At 47.1% G+C, this 21,393-nt stretch overlaps 1 protein-coding gene across 3 annotated transcripts in view; it reads left to right on the plus strand.

The window, feature by feature from the left end:
• Window positions 1-20,494, plus strand: part of MFSD3 (major facilitator superfamily domain containing 3) — a 926,467-nt gene extending 905,973 nt beyond the window's left edge. For all 3 annotated transcript variants that reach the window (XM_069621959.1, XM_069621955.1, XM_069621956.1), the window contains one exon: window positions 17,923-20,494. In XM_069621959.1, coding sequence (XP_069478060.1) covers window positions 17,923-17,966 — 44 coding nt within the window. In that variant the 3' untranslated portion in view covers window positions 17,967-20,494. The remainder of the gene's footprint in view (window positions 1-17,922) is intronic.
• Window positions 20,495-21,393: the final 899 nt, after the last annotated feature.

Genomic DNA, 21,393 nt, shown 5'->3' on the forward strand with positions numbered 1-21,393 from the left:
AGTCCAGACTACACATCAACCTGTTAGAGCTGAGAGCCATCAAACTTGCGTTGAAGGCTTTCCTGCCAGTTGTACAAGGGAAGAACGTCCTGATAATGACGGACAACACGGTGGCCATGCATTACCTCAACAAAAGAGGAGGCGTAGGATCACTACCCCTGTGCAGAGAGGCGATGCAGCTCTGGTTTTGGGCAATCCAAGAAGGAATCTCTCTATCGGCAGTTCACCTAGCCGGAGAGAAGAACTTGACAGCGGACGCTCTGAGCAGGCAGAACACAGTCTCCCACGAGTGGGAGCTAGCTCAGGAAGTCCTTCAAGAGATCTTCACCCTTTGGGGAACCCCTCAGGTAGATCTGTTCGCCACCAGCCTAAACAGGAAATGCGACCTGTTCTGCTCAAGGGAATTTCCTCCGAGAGGAGCTCTGGGAGACGCGTCCATAGTGGACTAGGAGTTTCAGCTTCTGTACGCGTTCCCACCGGTCCCTGTCATTCCTCAAATGATCAGGAGGTTGAGAAGATTCCGGCGAACCATGATCCTAATTGCCCCGGATTGGGCCAGGAGAACGTGGTACCCGGACCTTCTAGACTTGTCCATCTGCCCTCCAATTCGACTTCCTCTCAGAGAGAACCTACTCTCACAGAAGGGAGGTCAGGTTCTCCATCCAGACATCAAAACCCTCAACCTTCACGCTTGGCTTCTGAACGGATGAGGTACAAGGATTGGGACCTCCCTGATGATGTTATGGAGGTGTTGCTTTCGGCAAGGAGGCCAGCAACAAAGTCTTTATACCGCTGCCGTTGGAACAGATTTTGCAGCTGGTGTAGAGAACAGAATATCGACCCATTTTCATGTGGTACACCAATGGTTTTGTCCTTCCTACTATATTTAGCAAATTCAGGCCTTCAAGTTGGCACCATTAAGGGCTATCTTGCAGCGCTATCTATCTTTAAGCGTACTGCGGAGGAACCATCCTATTTCAAATTACCCTTGGTAATACAGTTTCTAAAGGGGTTAACCAATGTTTATCCCCCAAGACCATTCCAAGTTCCCCTATGGGATTTAAACTTGGTATTAACTTTCCTGATGGGTACACCTTTCGAACCTCTCCATTCTTGTTCGTTAAGATTCCTTACCCTTAAGACTGTTTTATTAATAGCACTTACATCTGCTAGAAGGGTGAGCGAATTACAAGCTCTTTCTTGTAAACCCCCTCATACAATCTTTCACAAAGACAAAGTTGTCCTGCAAGTGAAGCCTAATTTCCTCCCAAAGGTAGTCTCTGAATTCCATATCTCTCAGAAGATTACCCTACCATCTTTCTATCCTCCTCCTCACCCGGGGAAAGAGGAAGAGAGGTTACACAGACTAGACCCTAGGAGGGTTTTAAGTTTTTATATTAGTAGACTAGCCAGGATAAGACAGGCAGACCAGCTATTTGTAGGCTACACAGGTCACAAGCTGGGGTTACCAATAACTAAGCAGACCATTTCCAGATGGATCATTCTAGCCATTCTGGAATGTTATAAACTGGCAGGGAAAGAGCCCCCTCAAAACCTTAGGGCTCATTCGACCAGAGGTATTGCAGCTTCATCGGCCCTCAAAAGAGGCGTGCCGATTAAAGACATATGTGCGGCCGCTACATGGTCGTCTGTCCATACCTTTACACGTTTTTACAATCTGGATTCCTCCTCTAGTCAAGAGACTAGGTTTGGAAGGGCTGTACTACATTCTATTCATCAATAGAAGACAGCGTGAAGTCAGTACTCCCTCCTCCAAATATAGAATACTGCTATGGGAGCCTATCTAAGATGAGGAATACGTCGGAGGACACAATCCCTTCGAAGAACAAGTTACTTCTTACCTTGTAACGTTCTTTCGACGGGATGTTCCTCCGACGTATTCCTCATCGACCCTCCCATCCATCCCCGCAGTTCTACTTCCCTTGTTGTTGCAGCTTTCACTCCTTCAGGGTGATTAGTCTTGTCCAGACAGTAATACTGTGGGCTACAAAACGGAACTGAGCAACGGACGCTGCGCGCGGCCTTTATAGGCAAGATGACGTCGAGCGTCGATACGGCGGCTGTCGAGGGTCATCGACTCGAGGGACGTCGACGCGCAGCGCCCTCTGGAGAAAAAATTTTCCGAGGCCAGCAGAGCTGGAAGGATATATCTAAGATGAGGAATACGTCGGAGGAACATCCCGTCGAAAGAACGTTACAAGGTAAGAAGTAACTTGTTCTTCTCACTCATTCATGCAAAAGAATTTTTTAACGAGGTGGACTTTTTTTTTTACTGATTTTTCAACCATGCCTGCTTCTATGGTTTACGGTTGCCGTTCTAAGATGCATTCCAAACCCAAGGGCACAATAATGCATATATTCCCGAAGAATATAGATCTAATGAGAGAATGGGTCAGATATTGCAGATTTGTGCCGGTCGATCTTGAAAGTAGAGCCCAGGATGTCTTGGGAGACTTGAGGGGCGATCGATTCTGCAGCATGCACTTTACCCCGAATATGTGCGACCAATCGCAGTACACAAAGAAGCATTAACTCCGAACACGTCGCAAATTGCTTCCAAATGCAATTCCAACTCTATTCATGCACACGCTGCCTCAGGTGAGTCACGGTTCATGAATTAGCTCTCGGCCTTGGGGTCCTGAACAGGTAACTACATGAACGGATTGGTGCTTTCGGTGTAAATGTTTCTTACTAATCTTTTCATATTTACCAGATTGTATTGCTTTATAAGTATACCCCATTATGCTAGACATCTGTCACTGGTTTTAGGAGCATTATAGAAAATTATTTATGAACGCTGAAAACTATGCTATAGTGCCCTTCGAAATAAGCATAATCTTTTCGTAATCGGTTGCTTCACATGTCAATTCTTTTAGGTGAGCATATTGACTGAAGCACAGACTATCGGTAGTGACGACATCATCGACACGTCCAGTATACCAATGGTGATCCACACAGACTTGCGGAAGTTCATATTCTTGAGAGTTGGATCTTCGCACATATCTAATGCAAATCTAATTTTCCCTTTAACACTTCGTGACAATGCACTGAAAATGAAGGAGTAAGATTCTGCATCCATTTCTTTTCCGGAGTTAACAACAACTTCGAGCGCCTATCAGGTAGTTTTATTTTGCTTTTCGATCACGCGAATGTATTATGCATGGAATTTTACATGATATGAAATAGTTTATGTATCCTGTCGTTTGTTTACATAATGTTTCATTTATGGTTTTCTATTTATATGTAACATTGTCTGCACCCTATTGTCTCTATTCAATTTCACCTTTTTTCATCCATACTAAAACAAGTACTGTGTTACATGGGGATGCTGCTGCTTCGTCTAAAATTACAGATTACATCATCCTTTGGAGTTGGTCCAAAGTATGAGGTATGCGTACTGACAGTTCCCTCGAATGAAAGAAAGTAAATCCTACATCGGATACTATTAGACAGTGACATTCATTTAAACGTGTAGTGTTTCCAACTCTTATCATTTCAGTTCTAACGTTACAATTTCTACGCTAATGCTGAATACAATGCAAAATGCTTGAGTGCAACAATACAATCAGTAGGTTTTGCACAGTGATCGCTGATCGAGTGCACTTGCCATCAAACTGATGAAATCAGAAATGTCTATTTTGACTAAATGACGTACACTGTTTACGAGGGTATGTATGTGTGCGATGAAAGACTTTGAGTTCAAATATGATTGACTTTTGTTTTTTTAATGAATATTCTATTCAAGGAAAGTATACAAGGTCGGTAATTAGAAGAGGAGGCACATGGATCAGAGGTGGTGGACCAGCTTGCTGGTGCGGTTGTTGCAGTGAAGAGCACGGTTTCACAGAAAATCAATAAACCAAGGGTAACTTACAAACAATTTCATTTATTAAAAGTGTTTTGGGCTGGTGTTGTGTTCATAACATGTTTTTTAATCTAAAGTGCTATATACTGTATGTTGAATATACATTGAATATGTTTTAACAACCCATCTCCTTGAGGCCCAGAAGAAAAAGAAGTATAAAGACACAGACAACAAATTAAACCAAAGATGCAGCTTGCCAAACAGATTTCACCATGGATCAACTATTATTTGAGGCACAGCGTGGTCTAGTCAATAAGCAGACTCGAGATGCTTATGCCCAATGGCCAAAAAATGAATTGAATGTGATGGGCAAAGCAAGCAGTGTCTTTGGAACATTGCTACAGTGTGAGAACTCGACAAGATGAAGAAGAAACTGAATATAAGCAAGATGCTTTCGAATTACTCAGTGACCACTTCACACAATCTACACCCGCAAAAAAAGGGCCACCCAATAAACAATCGACATTGATGGTTTCTCCAATTCTTGTGCAAATAACACAGGCTGAAATGACAGAGACTGAGGCCTCAACGGAGTTGACCGAGGAACTTGCCAAAGATCTTGACTTCAGTGTGTCCTGTTAAGCCAATATGTCCACAACAGTTGAGTCACAAACCACATTCATGCAGGACGATAGTCTAATAAAGGAGCACAAATACATCGTATTCGCCAGCTGCCTGTAGAGGTTATACTGATGCTGAAATGTGTCCATCCAGTGAGGGGGGAAGTATCCGGGCAGCCATTGGTGAATGTGACTTGTGTATCACAAGGCACTAACCTGAAAATCCAAACCACCTGTGGCCAGCTCATGCTACATTTTCATGGTCCGCTCAACCGATGCGGCCAAAGTGCCAGCTGGAAATCTGCTGTGTGCAGCAACTTTACTTTTCAGTGGCTCTACTTTTAGTAAGTTGTCCAGTTTCTGTCGATTTGTGGGACTCCAGTTCCTTTGAAAAACACAGTACTACAAATATCAACGAGAATATTTATTCCCTGCTATTAGTGAAGCTTGGAAAATGGTCAATTGAAAGGGCATTCTCTGACAAACGGTTCAGGCTAGCTGGCGATGGACAGTGTGACAGCCACGGATTTTCAGCAAAGTACTGCACATACCACTTTCAGGGCATGAAAACTAAAGAAATTGTGAGTTCTGTGGTCGTGCAGGTGTCCCAATGTAAATCCTCAGTGGCCATGAAGAAACAAGGTTTTATACAATCCCTGGAAGATCTCCAATCGAGGGGAATGCAAACAGACATCATAGCCACCGACAGACATGTTTCAATAGCCAAGGCCATGCGAGAGAAGAAACATTCACCATCAGTTTGATGTATGGCACGTTGCCAAATCAATCAATAAAAAAATTCACAGCTGCTGGTAAAAAAGGGTTCTAAAAATATTTTACAGTGGTCCCAGTCTTTGAGCACCCATCGTTGGTGGAGCTCCAAAACTTGTGGTGGGTCTGTGGAAATTGTACTTGAAAAATGGCGCTCATTATTGCACCACTGTTCCAACGTTCACTCTTGGAAAGAAAACCTACATTTTCACCAATGTGCACATGGACCTTTATCGGAGGAGCAGGAACGTAAGAAGTGGTGGTTGGTTCCATCTTCACGTCCACACAAAGCTCTTGAGAAGATTGTGTTTGATAAAACTCTATCAAGAGATGTGATGGGATTCACAGAATTCTGTCACACAGGAGATTTGGAAGTGTTCCACAATATGTGGCTAAAGTACAGGCCCAAGAGATTGCATTTCGGCATAGACAGGATGCAATATCGGACATTACTACCAGTCTTAGCGCATTATGAGAACGTGGGGATAGAACAATCGAGGACTGCAGGAAACTTTGGGCTGCTTCGTTACACAATGGCCTTTACGGAAAGAAGCAAAAAATGGGTGGTCAAGCCAATATACCAGGAAATGGAATTCGATTTTGTGAAAGATCTCACTTTGACGATGTTGGACATACATACCCATGGAATTGCTCATGATTTTGTTCCTAGGACAAATATATTGCCACAAAACATTGCAAACATGCCCTGTCCACCCAAAGCAGACCTCGCGGAACAGTTCACTTCTCGGTTCAAATGATTAGCAGCTATTTATTTATTTGTTTATATAAATTGTCCAATAAAGCATCCAAATTGTCTTTTGAAATGTATACTCTTCGTCAATTTTTTTTGCAAGAAGTGCCTTTTGGAGGTTGCCATACCGTCTAACACTGTGCTTTCACACTTCCCGCTTTCGTCAAGCTTTTGTTGGTCCTTCACTGATTGGGTGAGGGTCAGATGGATATCAGCATGAAAGCAACTTTGGGGTTCTGCAGTTGCCTTACCAAGCATGTGTCCAAATAGCTAAATAAATACGTGTCCCACAAAGGAATGAGACCTAGGCTAGATAAGAAACTTCACACGCATGAATGACTGACTTTAAGCAAAACAACGCATGAAAGGCGGTTGTTGGTGAGAAATAGGTGCATTCTGACCTATATTATTGTGGAGGCATGTGTTAGGGGTTGTTGCAATCAGAGGCCTTATCAGAGGGGCCGATCTTTGATTTGCTGCCTTTGGAGTCTTACGATTTCAAACGCAGTGTGTTACCAAAATATATGACCACTCCGGATTAGGTATATGGGAGGTGAATTTGAGGTGGTGCAGGGGTAGGATCTGGGGACCAGATGCGTTCAAAGGGAACAAGAGTGATGGGTTCAGGTGACCGCGGCCTGGCAGGAGGGGTTGGAGATGGCATGAGTCAGTGAGCAGGATTGTGCACTGAGGTTGGAGGATGGCTTGCTCCGACATTCTCGTACGAGCACATTTTGTCAGGGCTTGAGACTCGGTACTTGCAAAAATGATTAGCTACATTGCCGTGTGAGCTGACAGGTGGTGGGGGCTGGCAGTGCGAGGCGCTGGGAGAGTGAGCAGTTCAACAGAAGGACTCTTTAACAATAAGGCATTTGGAAGTAAACTGTTTTCATTAAAAAAAGTAAATCACTAGAAATTGTGTGCGGCATTGATGGATGATAGCAAACAATTTGTTTTTTTCAAAAATATTTCAAATGCCACCATGGTCTGCAAGGCTATTCGCTCCCATAGGAGTGGAGGTCAACGCGTTTGAATTTTGCTTGTGGAAACCCACGCATCCTGCAAAGTATAAGGTTCGATTGTTTTTCGTCCTTAGAAGAAAGGGATGTTTCAGAATGGAATGAATGAAGGGACGTGTGTAATACCGTCAAAAATGATAAGGTTCACCATTCCAAAACTGAACAAAAGAACATGTAATTTCATTTTATAAAAATTCGTTGGTCTGAACGGAGACTCTGTGTTACTCCGAGAGAATGGAAATGCCGAATATTATGTATGTTTTACTGTAGACGATTTTATAGACAAACGAGTCAAGGTTTTATTTTCTGTCCGCTATTGCTGACTTACATTGTAATGGGTTGTTGTTTGTGGCATATTGCAACGACATGCAAAAACAACCTGTGTATACTTGTCTTTGTCCTCGGCACATGGGCAGTCCAGCACTGAAATGCATGTAGTCCACATCTGGGTTGCCCCAGGTTCCACCAACGCCAAATTCTACGCTAATATTCTGTTAAAATGGTGTCTGTGTTCTTCGAATTCTTCCGTCAGCTTCTGCATCCCATTGTGAGCTAAACATACTCCATAACACTAACCTCCCAAGCACATCATAGACTCCAACTTTCCACAATGTTTTCCATTGTTTCACGTTTGTGTTCATTAGTTTTCACACAGTGTAGAACTAATGGGTAAATTGATCAATTAGAATAAAGAACAGCTACTGAAACACATTTCTGTTATGTTTTCTACACAGCTACATCCTTCCTTTTTGCGAATGTCATCGATTACAGATACCAATTGATGGCTTCTTTAGCAGCCAGCTGCAGATACCCTTAAATGGCTTGATTACAATGACGCTGTTTTGGGACGATCGCCCCGGGCTGATATGCTCTTTCGCTGTACCAGCAATAAGGAGCAACCTGACATTGTTTACAGTGGCCTAGCGCCAAGCTGATGCTGAAGCCTTGCGATTCACGGTGCGTCCAATGTGCTTCTTATACCCAAAGGAACACCGTGTGACTCACGATAAACATTTGTGGATCGAGAACAAAGAAAGAAATTACCAATGTGGTTGAATATGGAAATCGGCGGAAGTTGTTGGAGCGTTTATTGTGAAATAAAAGCACTTTATAAATGAGTATTGCGGTTGACTTTTAAAAATAATATTTTGTATTCAAATTTGGGACGCGCTGTCTTGTGAGAGGATTTGTGTTGATATTCCGGGTTCTGGGTCAATTGACATCAACACGTAGGTGATGACTGGGTGCGTTTGGCTACGCTGCCCATTAACCTCATTGAGATGGGCAGAGAATATCGCTAGGAATGGTGATGTCAGCTTCAGGGGGGGGGAATGTGATTTAGTGCCGCCAGGGCAGTTCACCTTAGGGCGATACGGCAATGGATAAGATTAGCACATGATGGCCACGCCCTGCTGCCTGATTTTGCATGTGTAAAAGTGAGGAAAACTACGGTAAGGTGCATAGGAAATGTTTGTACGATCGATCAACGTATCCTTAAAAACACATGCCTGCTCGGGACAATAATAATTTTGAGCGCACTATTCCTTTAAGTTACGGAAAATGGGTATATATGTTGTCTTCATTGACCTAAAAGTGGCGTTTGATGGGGTGCCAAGGAAAACGTTGTGGAAAGCCCTGATCGATAATATCCCAGTCGATTGCTAAATGTGACTTTAAGCCTCTATGAAAATAATACAGCTACGGTGAGATGGGACCTTAAGGGTAAAATAACATAACCCTTTCCAATCCAAAGAGGAGTGAGACCTGATGTGTACTTGCTCCTGCGCTATTTTGTATTTTTTTAAAATAGTATAATCAACAAGCTAACTATACCTCAGTCATACGCTCCATCACTAAACAATGAAAAAACACCACTTTTATTATATGCAGATGATGCATTTTAAATTACATTGTCCCTTTCAGGATTAAAAAAAACTAATGCAATTGAAGGAAGGATGTAAGAGTAATGAACTTGCAATGAATCTGAACAAAACCAAATCTATGGTATTCCATCCAACACATAAGAAAGTGCTTCATTTACATTTGGTGCAGAATGGCTATGCACTAGAACAGGTTAACAGTTATAAATACTTTAGGATTTGCTTCAAGGCAATGGAAGTTGGCTAGAACAATTTGAATAATCAACACTTTCACTTGAAAGGACAAGTAATGCCGTCATTATATTTGCTAATGTGCATGGCAATGGTGCGCTTACTCCAGCTATTAAAGTATTTAATACCCAAGCAAAGATGAAAATGAGTGGGAGCCCCTCTACTGAGAATGAACATGGGCAAATACCTTGTTCTATGAAATGTCTTCCACTCAGGAGGGTCTACAACCACGTTTTAGCTCCCTTCACAGAGGAGAAATATCTATTTGCATATTAGTCTTTGTCCCGCCCACAAAGCCCATTCATCACCGAAATGCTGGGCAAAGGTGGCTGCAATGTACGGTGCAGAAATGTGGGGTTTTATTAGGACATCTAGTATGTCAATTGTGGAAGAAATTGCTGAGTCTACCTCTGAGTACCCCAACTACACTTTTTTAGTTATTGAAATTAATCTTGAGCTTATTGCAGACAGCATTGCACTGTGACCAACATTATATTGGGCACTATTGTGGGCATCTCTGCATTCGACAGGGATGCTATGCAAGATCTATTAAGGCAGAAGGGAAGACAATTTCTACCGTGGGTCAGGCACGTTAGGACTATTTATTTATTTTTGTTGTTTATATAGGGCGCCAAGCCCAAAGGCTTCTGGGTGCTTCTTATATGAAATTATACATTTGTTGCATAGGTTACAGGTGTGCAGATATATTTACAATTACACATTTTGTTTGCAGTTTTGAAAATGTTCATATTCTCTCAAATACAGGTGTATAGTTACAGGTATGTGCATGTTGCAGCGGTTATTTACATGCGTTGGATCAGTGTGTGTCTCAGATACTATGTTAAAAATGCTAGGGCTGAAAGGGATCTGGATTAACACCACCAGCACAATGGGCAATATGAAATCAGAGATACAAAATGCCCATAGTGCAAAATGAAAGGAAAAAATACTGGTGGATGTTACTACCTCCAGCCAGATGGCAGTATATTCGGAATGTAAGAAGAATTTTGGTCAGGAGAAGTACCTGAATCCAATCATTCCAGGGTGTATACAATATTTATATATAAGATGCCACTTGGGTACTCTGCCTCTGGCATGTCTGCAGTATATATGGAAGTGATACTGAAATGTGCCCATTATGTGAGAGATCCGTATCTAAAGCCCATTTTACTTACATTTGGCACCAGACACTTAGGGGCCGATTCATGGAAGCAACGTGCGCCGAAAATCTTCGCGCAAGCCGGCGCAAGCGGAAAAAAAAAGGCGCACGCGTGCGATTCATGGAAGTCCCTGCGCGTGTTTACCACGGGATGTGCGTCAAACCCGTGCATGGCGCACACGTCACTGCAACATCCCAAAAGACGTGCGCGATGCGCACAGTGAAAGCGCACAACCTCTGCGCATACACTAGAAAGTGGGCGGAACACGGGGCGTAACGCGCGGAATGGGGAACAACTCGCGAAAACAAGGGCGTAACTGGGGATGTACTGCAGGGAAGCAGACGGAACGCCCACACGCATCCGAACCACACGTATTCATGGAACCGAATAGGGCAAAGTCACGCACAGCGAAAGACACGCACAAGCCGATACACGTCCGCCACACGAAGGCAGGCGGTAGCGTCCCTGCGCATTACAAAAGTGGCAACATACAGCAATTGTGCGAGCGGGGCACGTGTATTTCGGGGTTGCGTGGGAAGTTACACACGCGATTGAGCGGGATACGTGTATTCCAGGGGTTCGCGGGAAGTCACACACGCGATCGGGCCTGGGGGAGCGGGCTACGTGTATTTCAGGGGTTCGCGTGAAGTATCTCACGCGATCGGGCCTGGGGGAGCGGGCTACGTGTATTTCAGGGGTTCGCGTGAAGTTTCTCACGCGATCGGGCCTGGGGGAGCGGGCTACGTGTATTTCAGGGGTTCGCGTGAACTTTCTCACGCGATCGGGCCTGGGGGAGCGGGCTACGTGTATTTCAGGGGTTCGCGTGAAGTTTCTCACGCGATCGGGCCTGGGGGAGCGGGCTACGTGTATTTCAGGGGTTCGCGTGAACTTTCTCACGCGATCGGGCCCGGGGGAGCGGGCTACGTGTATTTCAGGGGTTCGCGTGAACTTTCTCACGCGATCGGGCCCGGGGGAGCGGGCTACGTGTATTTCAGGGGTTCGCGTGAAGTTTCTCACGCGATCGGGCCCGGGGGAGCGGGCTACGTGTATTTCAGGGGTTCGCGTGAAGTTTCTCACGCGATCGGGCCCGGGGGAGCGGGCTACGTGTATTTCAGGGGTTCGCGTGAACTTTCTCACGCGATCGGGCCCGGGGGAGCGGGCTACGTGTATTTCAGGGGTTCGCGTGAACTTTCTCACGCGATCGGGCCTGGGGGAGCGGGGTACCACTGACCGTCTGCCTTGCGTGTAGAAGAACGCGTAGCCAACACCCGCTGTGAAGTAATAGCGTGTGAACCCCAACGGATGGAAAACACACGCACCGCACGAAAAGCACGTACAGAACATAAATGCACGTGGGATCACCAAGCCCTGCCAGGGCAACGCCCGTGCGCAAAACGTCACAGACGCGCTTACGCTGCAAGGGCCTTGGGTCCAATGAACTCGCGTACGCGTGCTGACGCGCTTACGCGCTAAGGGCCTTTCCTCGATTTTCATGCTGACGTGCAGGATTTTCACGTGCCAAATCACTCCGTATCAAGCTGGCCACGCGAAAACACACGGAAGACCACGCTCCTGCCCAGAAGGCCGAATCACTGCCCCCCAGTGCCCCGAGCAGCCTCCCACGTGCCATCTGCTGCTACCTGCCTGCCTGCTGCCACCGTGCCCTGCCATTTGGTGCCTGCACATCAGCCATCTGCAGGTGTCCAGTTGCTGTGTCCACCCCTGCTGGAACAGAAGACTCCCGACTCGGATAACATCGCTCCACAGCCCAGCCCCAGGACCCAGTTGCCCACCCACTCCTGCCCCTGGGGTTGCCATGTCGGGCACATCCACATCTGGCACCAGTGGCAACCCCCAGCCAGAGGGGCAGAGGGGCACCAGCTTCACTGCCACCGAAGTTGGTGTCCTGGTGGAGCAAGTCCTGGGGCAGTATGATGCCCTCTTCGGATCGTCCCGCGCCAACAAGGAAGGACGGGACAGGATCTGGGCCGACTGTGTGGTTGCCATCAACGCGGAGGGGGTGGCAACCCGCACCATCCAGAAGGTCAAGAAGCGCTGGGAAGACTTGAGGTCCAGGACCCTCATGAAGGCTCGGCGCCTCGTGGAGGGGGGCCGGGGCTGCATGAGTTCCATCCAGTTGAGGGTCCTGGAACGCGCGCACCCAGCGCTCCACGCCCAGGTCCTTGAGAGGGAGACCCGCCTGGAGTTGAGCGGTAAGTGGCCAAGCATTGCTGTGTGAGACAGGGCATGTTGCAGTGTGCTGGTTGTCTGATACTTGCCTGGATGTGTGACATAGCCCATGTACGCATGTATGTGTGCAGGGACATCATGGGAATGCATGTGCGACCTGTAATGTGAACTGTGAACTGTAATGTGTCTATGTGAACCGCACGGTTGTTGCATGTGTTTGAATGCGACATGGGGACCCCTGTGCAGATTGCACACATGAGAGCATGGCAGTCTCTGTTCCTGGACATGGGTGGGGGCGAGGGATGGGTGCTGATGCCAGATACATATGTGGTATCCATGTCTGTGTGCCTGACCTGCGTGTCTGTGACTTGTGAGTGCCATGGATGCATGACACATGTCTGTGACAATGTACAGATTCACTGATGCAGCCTAGTCATCCTTGTATGCACTGTGATTGGGGTGTACGGGGCCAGATGGATGTGACTGAGGTGAAGTGTGTGCATGTGATAGGCATGACCCATGATGCATGTGAGTCCCATTACATTGTATGATTCGAGAGTCCATTGGACATGCATTGAAATGTCCATGGCACGCACCATGACTGTCACTGTGTGTGTTTTGCCTGGACTGACACATGTGTTGTGGTGTGACATGATGGAAGTGTACTTTGACAGTGGCACTCATCTGCTATTGCTTCCTGTCTAGGGGACCATTGTACAGTACCCTGATGCTTGTGTTCTATGTCTCCCTCTACGCAGCGGCTAGTGAAGGAGAGGGCGGAGACGGCGCTGTGGAGCAAGGCGGCGGGGATGCCCCCACGGCTGCAGCGGAAGGGGTGGGTGAGCCCCCACAGGGGCCTGCTACGGCGGTAGACGGCGAGGAGCCATCCAGGTTGGTGGTTTCCACAGAGGAGGAGGAGGCCGCCACTGAGGTGCACATGGGGCCTGGTGGGGGCATCCCTGCTGGTGCAAGTGGTGCAGTCCAGGGGCAGGGGCAGGAGGCAGCACAGGTCACCGTGGAGGGGCCTGTGCATGTCGCTGTCCCTGAACCTGTGGGTGCACCACCTTGCACCAGCAGGGATGCCCCGTCCCAGGCCCGTCCGCAGGTAGAGGGGATGTCCATGTCATCTGACTCCCCTCCACCTGCGGACGAGGGGACCCCTGGCCGTGTGGAGAAGGTCCTGATTGGGGTCGCGATGCGCACGGCTGTGATTCGTGATGCCGTGCGTGCTTCCCAGGAGGAGCACGCACGTCATCACGAAGAGCACCGTGCCGACGTGGCCCAATTGGGATCGGCCATGTTCGGGGGTTTCCTGCATGTGTCGGACAATCTGGCGGCCCTCTCCTCCTCTGTGGAGACCATACGCCAGTCGTTCTCCTTGCCGTCTTCCGGCCCAGATGCCACCAGGGCCCCCTGTGGACCTGCCCTGACCAATGCAGCCAGCTCGGTGGGGATCCCATCCCTGCCACAGTCGGGAGTCAGAGGTCCAGCAGGGGTGGACAACACAGCAACTGGACCCCAGCAGATGGAGGATGTGACGGCATCATCGGGCAGGGCACGTGCACGACGGCGTCGGTGGTTTCCATCATCCTGGATGCCGTCGTGCTGGCAGAGGCAGTGGCGTCGGAGGCAGCAGCAGGCTCGACGTGGGAGGCATCATGGCTCGGGGCCATCAAGATCAGAGGGGCAGGCATCGGCCGGAGGGCAGGAGAACCCTGGGATGGTAGTGTCTTCCGTGTGGGAGCAGTTGGTCCAGCGGATAGGGGCGGAGCGGCAGCGGGCGGAAGAGGAGCGGCTCACCATGGTCAGGGCGGAGTTCTCCATGCGTCGGGCGTTGAGGCGGGCTGAGTGCCTCGAGGAAGCTCGCAGGGAGTTTGAGGTGAACATGGGGTTATCCCTGCGAGACCTCGGGGCCAGGACAGAGTCTCGCCTCCAGGACATCGACATGGAGTTCGATGATGCCCTGGCCGGCAACATCACAGAGTGAGCCGCAGGACTTGCCCGCTGCCATTGTATATAGTTATATAGTTAGTGGTAGGTTTCCTTTTAATCAATTTTTTTTTATTTGGTTGCGATTGGACAATGCGCCACTTTTTTGTATATAGTTCAGTTTTTAGTTAGTTGCCATAGTTAGGTTTCATTTGGTTGGGCTCATGGACCCGGGATTGTCTTGTAAATAGTTCTTCCATGGATTTTTTGGATTTTTTTCCTTGGACATTCATCTTCTTTTTGTTGTTTTGCTTTGTGGTTTTTCTAATTTCATTTCCATTCTAGTTGATTTTCAATACATTTTTATTTTCATCCTTCAATGTGTCGTATCATCTCATTACTTTCATGCATGTCATGTTGGTTGTTTTGACATTCACTTGCAGCCATTGTGTGTGACAGACATGTGTTCATTTGCAACATTTACATTGGGTGTGTAACATGTAATTGCCTTTGATATGTGGGTGGATGTGATAGTTGGTTGGGCCTTTTGGCAGGGGAGGATGGCCATTACGGACATGATTGGGGATTGTTGGGACCCAGGTGCAGGGGGGCATGGATGGGACATGGGCGAGGGCCTGGTGGAGGGTGCCCCACAGTGCTGGGGGGTGGGGGTGGTGGGGGACGTGAGTTGGACATGGGTGGGGGCCTGCTGGCAGGTGCCCCACAGTGCTGGGGGGGTGGGGGTGGTGGGGGACATGAGTTGGACATGGGTGGGGGCCTGCTGGCAGGTGCCCCACAGTGCTGGGGGGTGGGGGTGGTGGGGGACATGAGTTGGACATGGGTGGGGGCCTGCTGGCAGGTGCCCCACAGTGCTGGGGGGTGGGGGTGGTGGGGGACATGAGTTGGACATGGGTGTGGGCCTGCTGGCAGGTGCCCCACAGTGCTGGGGGGTGGGGGTGGTGGGGGACATGAGTTGGTGTTCATTAGTTCAAGGAGACATGTGCCTTTGCTGGGGGGGCATGCCCATGTTGGGTGGGCTGCCTGCGGGACATGACCAGGGATGCAGGGTAGTCCCCTGTGGTGTGGGCTGCCTGCAGGGGCCGTGGAGGGTGTACAGGGAACACCTGGGAGGACCCACACTGACAAATCACATGTAGGACTCCCCGGCACCCCTGAAATACACGTACCCTGCTGAAATCGCGTGTAAAACTTCCCGCGCACCCCTGAAATACACGCGCCCAGGCTATTCGCGTGTAAAACTTCCCGCGCACCCCTGTAATACACGCGCCCAGGCTATTCGCGTGTAAAACTTCCCGCGCACCCCTGAAATACACGCGCCCAGGCTATTCGCGTGTGAAACTTCCCGCGCACCCCTGAAATACACGTACCCTGCTGAAATCGCGTGTAGAACTTACCGCGCACCCCTGTAATACACGCGCCCAGGCTATTTGCGTGTAAAACTTCCCGCGCACCCCTGAAATACACGTACCCTGCTGAAATCGCGTGTAAAACTTCCCGCGCACCCCTGAAATGCACGCGCCCAGGCTATTCGCGTGTAAAACTTCCCGCGCACCCCTGAAATACACACGCCCAGGCTATTCGCGTGTAAAACTTCCCGCGCACCCCTGAAATACACGCGCCCAGGCTATTCGCGTGTAAAACTTCCCGCGCACCCCTGAAATACACGCGCCCAGGCTATTCGCGTGTAAAACTTCCCGCGCACCCCTGTAATACACGCGCCCAGGCTATTCACGTGTAAAACTTCCCGCGCACCCCTGAAATACACGCGCCCAGGCTATTCGCGTGTGAAACTTCCCGTGCACCCCTGAAATACACGTACCCTGCTGAAATCGCGTGTAGAACTTCCCGCGCACCCCTGAAATACACGCGCCCAGGCTATTCGCGTGTAAAACTTCCCGCGCACCCCTGAAATACACGTACCCTGCTGAAATCGCGTGTAAAACTTCCCGCGCACCCCTGAAATGCACGCGCCCAGGCTATTCGCGTGTAAAACTTCCCGCGCACCCCTGAAATACACGCGCCCAGGCTATTCGCGTGTAAAACTTCCCGCGCACCCCTGAAATACACGCGCCCAGGCTATTCGCGTGAGGAACTTCACGTGAACCCCTGAAATACACGTAGCCCGCTTGCCGTGCTGGTACAGGGTTAGCGCAGCCCTTTGCGCTGGATTGGGGATTTTGATGGCTTTTCCCTGCGCGGAAGGCGTTCTTGGGGGCGTAACTGGCGCTGCTGGAAGGTCGCTGCGCCACTGTGCGCCACGGCTGGTTTTGGTGGCTGGAATCCATGAATACGCTGTGCGCGGAAATGGGTTTTGGCGCACGCGGCTGGCGCAGGGATTCGCACGCGCACACTGTGCGCCAGCTGCGTGCGCCACTTGTGCGCTGAATTCTATGAATTACCCCCTTAATAGATACAATAGCTATATGTAAATCGAATGTCGATGACTTTGTTGCATTAGCAGTGTCCAATTTATCTACAAAGGGTGGTTAATCAGAACAAAGATTGTTGCAATGTTACACTGATAAATACACTTAATTATTGCTTGTATTAAGATTTTGATAAATTATTTATGGTAGGGTATAGGTTGATCGTTTTTGAAGAAAAGAAAAATCTTTTTACATTTTTCATTTTGTCATGAATGTCATGTTTATATGAAATGTTAATATATGATTTGGAACATGTTTTTACAGTATTTAATACCTGCATTGCGATTATGCTGCTGTATGGCTGTCGGTCTGATAAAGCTATGAAATTTAATGAAAAGGAAGGCCTGTGAGGTGTGGTAACAAAGGCGATTATGTTTTTACCCAGATCGGTCCATGAATCTTTGGCAAACAAACAGTATTTCTGGGTGTGATATCACAGAAATTCCCATTGGAAACAAATGGGTCATCCACCCATAATCAGATCTTCAAATCTAGGCCATTTGTGGACTATTCTTTATTGATAGCGAGGTCCATAGTTGTTAATCCATACCTGTTGAGCAAGGATCCTGATATAAAAGGTATAAAGTAAATGCAACAGTTGGCAATACCGCCTAGTACCCCGTGCCTCAGATATCTTTTCATAACCTTTGAAGGTGCCTGATGAGAGCATGGCAAACCAGCTACATCAGCAATCAGTAAGGGTACCGGTTACATGGGTGAGTTGAAATAGTCGTGTCAGTCATACTGAGACGATGGGTGAACCAGCTAATGTTTTCATATGATAGTGTCTTACCTTATGCATAATAAGGTATGGGCAGCAACATCAAGTGAGATGTATCGGACGTGTAGGAAAGTGAAACATGGATAGAGAGGAAGCAGAATGCAGATAATTCAACCAACGAAGATCTAGAGACATGATTCAGATTGCCAGAAAATTGAATATGCAAATTAGAGCATAGGTGGAATGACGAGCAGCCTGAGGATGAAGGATAAAGCTATTCGCCCATGAGGAGGCTCATCATATGTGGATGGCACTTTTATGTCACATGAAACCCTCCAGTGATTCAGCTTTCAAACAACTCTTTCTTTCTCTTACAGGCCACGCACTACAGTTTTTTGGCAACTGCGGAAGTGCTGGGTAAACTTGTCTGCAGTACATTAGTTGGTGGACTCGTTGATGCCGTTGGCTTTGCACCCAGCTACCTCCTTTTCCTTATGCTGTCTGGCTTGACTATTATTCATGTTATGAAAGCACCTGTTATTGGGAATTGACTTTATGTAAAATAAAGAACGTTATTTTTATATACTTGAGCTGGGTGATCTTGACGTGACATTTCAGTGCACAGTTCCTGTTTCCAAAGTCAAGATGTCATCTCAAAACCATCTATGGGTCATACATGATAACTTCTATTGTTACCTGCAGTTCAGCAGTACCGTGCTAGGACACTTCACAACACACTACATGTTTTAACATTACCAGTGTTCAACATACTCAGGTAAATATGCTGCTGGTGGGAAAATCCAGTACAGTTCTCTCACTTGATTTTGGTTGCCCAACAAATTCTATTATTTTTTTATTCACTGTAATATGGTGGCCATTTGCCTTCTTTAAATGTGAATACCATTCCTGTGCGATGTAATATTCCCTCTGTAAGATAAAAAGGTAAAGACTGCAGATGTTGCCCCTGTGCAAATGCCATATTAGGGATACTGTGTTCTAAATGTACCCCTTTGGTGCGTAAGCTGCATTTGTAACCTTGTGTACTCCTATCTCCCCTCCCCTTTCCTACATGTTTATGGGTGCCCGTCTAACGGGATAGAACCAGCATATTTGCACAGCAAAAATATGCAGATATTTCACAAATGGAGTTTCCCAGTTAGATGTGTTTACTTCGGAGAACCAAGCGAAATGCAGAAGATTTGCACCTCAAGGAGCTCTAGGTGTAGGCTCTCTCTAGGATGCTCTCGTCATTTACTCTTTGCAATTCCACCGATCCCTTTCTTTCTGAATATGATGCCCAAATGGTGCATATCTTGCAACTCCTCCATGATCCTGATCACACCAGAATTGTTTGCTATGACTTGGTTTTTCGGACCTAGGTGAGCTGGCTTCAGCAGGCCTGCTATTTCTCCCAGTCTTTCCAAAAATGTTGGTCAAACAGGGAGGACAATAATTCCCCCCTCAACTCAATCATTGAACTTGGCTAGCTAGATTCTATAGGTCAACTGGGACTTTGGGATAACAATCTGAAGATTATTCAAGGAGCCAGAAAACCTTTTAGTCAATCACAGCATAGAGGTAAATGGCTCAGTTTCTGTCATTTTTCCATCAACAAAGATAATTCTTCTTAATTGCACCTTCAATCATGGTCTGTTGTTTATAAGTCAAAAGTGTTTGTGTGCATGTCAATCCCTGTCAGACTTATCTGGAAGGAATTCTTCTGACATTTCCTTCTCTACCTCTAATCCTGTTTTCTGGTGTCATTTTGAAGGGCTTTTGAGACTCTATCCACCAGTGAAGATCCCACACCCAGCATGAATCGGACACCAATGTCTCTTAAGCCTTTCTAACATATGGTGTTGATGGATAGCCTGGAAAAATAACTAGGTGCAGAAGCGAAATTCAAGCCCTTTCAGCATGTTTCACACAGACAAGGTGATCATGCGCACTCATCGTACGTTTTTTCCTATGGTGGTATATTCCTTCCACATCAATGGAAGATTTCTCTTCCGTCATTTTATCTGAATCCTCAGTCTGAAGTGGAGTGGTTACTACACTGCATGGATGTATTCTGAGCATTGAAATTATAACATGACAAAACAAAGTCATTCAGGAAAGATCATCTAGGAAGCTATAAACCGGACAGGAAGGTGCCCAGTGTTATTGCTTGGTGGGTAGTCATGTACATTCAAAATCCTATTTGCAACACAGAAATGTTTCAAAAGACATCCATGCACATGTGGTCAGCGCTAAAGTAACTGCTGTAGCTTTTCAGAGACGGGTTGCTTTGGATGTCATGCCAAGAGTAGGCATGTGTTCTTACCCCTCTACTTTTGCAAACACTACTGTATTGACACCAGTAGTAGATCAGATGCTAGTCTTGGCCAAGCTCTGTAGAACTACTTTGCTTAGGATAGATCCTTCCACCCAGAGTGGAATGCTGGACATTCTCCCATAGGATTGGAGAAAAGAGAATAGTGCTACTGTGGTCCTAGTCCATAGTCCTATTCTACCATACACTCACTGTCCCTCCACCCCCTTAAATAAAATAACCAGTTAGACAGCCTGTGTAATGCGGAGGAAAGGGGCACTGAGGTGCGTTGCCGGTGGGCACATTCAGTGTGTGTTCTGGCCAAACCCAGTGTGTGTGTGAGCTCCACACCCAAATGCATACTTTGAGGATTTTCTGTGCAGATGTGCTGGCCCATCCATAAGTATGGAAGAAAGGGACCTATGGACTAGGAGTTGAGTAGTCACTACAGTGAGTAACATTTTCTGTAGTGCGCCATATAATGTTCCTATTTCGTGTGTACTGTGAGAATGTTGTACCTCTATCCCATAGGTTTTTAAAAAAAGTTTTTTTTGTTTTTTTTAACTATGGTTTCCTTTGTTTGCTATCAATTGTATCCTGATTTTTTTCTTGTTTTAAATAAAAGATATTTAAAGGAATGTTTACCTTTTAATTAAATAAATCTTCAACAATGATTGCTTATTTTTGGTGTTTTGTACCAAGAAGGCTGCCTCCACTGCCTAGTGCAGTGACCCTTCTTTGAAGTTAGCCTTTTATGCTGCAATCTCCACAGACGAAGGCAGGGCACTAAAGGGGAGGAGGGGGGTTGTTTTTGGAAATAAATGGATTGTTATATTAGATCTTCAGTAATGTGAAGGGGGTGGTCAAACTAGATATCAACTGCTTGCCCATCCTAATTTTCGAAGGGCAGTCATAGAGTTGCTCTTTGTCACATGTCAGCAGGGAGACAAAGGGGTCACCAAAACCTAACAACATGTGCTCAGATAGTTTTTCGGGCACATGTACATCAGAAAATCCTGAAGTATTGCCTGGATTTCCCCCCGTGACAAAAAACACACAGAATGTGGTGGGGGAGTACCCACCTTCAGCCCTTGCCCCTTGTTAAGTAAACGTTCTCTCCCAAATTGATATAGATGTTACAGGACACATGAGCCCTTCCCAGGCCGGGAACTGTTACATTCTGGTGATCTAAGATGATCAGTTGCAGCATGGACAGGTTTGACCATGACGCTTGCCAGGCGTAATCTCAGCATGAAGCATTCTGGCGGCTCCATCATTTTTTTATGTGGATTGAAGGCTAAAAATGGGATACAATTCCTTAATTGGTCTGCTTGAGGTAATGTCACAGGTCACCAGAAGAAAGCCATATAGAGCTGGTGCTCTTTTGTCGTCAGCTGAATGAAAGCTTCAAAGATTTTACATAATCGAAATACGTAATGTTACCCAGAGATACCAGGTCGGTCTTTCTCTCTCTCTCTCTCTTTCTCTCTCGCTCTCGCTCTCTCTCTCTCTCTTCTCTCTCTCTCTCTCTCTCTCT

This window comes from Ambystoma mexicanum, chromosome 5q, assembly GCF_040938575.1.
Source record: "Ambystoma mexicanum isolate Mex_15411 chromosome 5q, UKY_AmexF1_1, whole genome shotgun sequence".
NCBI lineage: Eukaryota > Metazoa > Chordata > Amphibia > Caudata > Ambystomatidae > Ambystoma > Ambystoma mexicanum.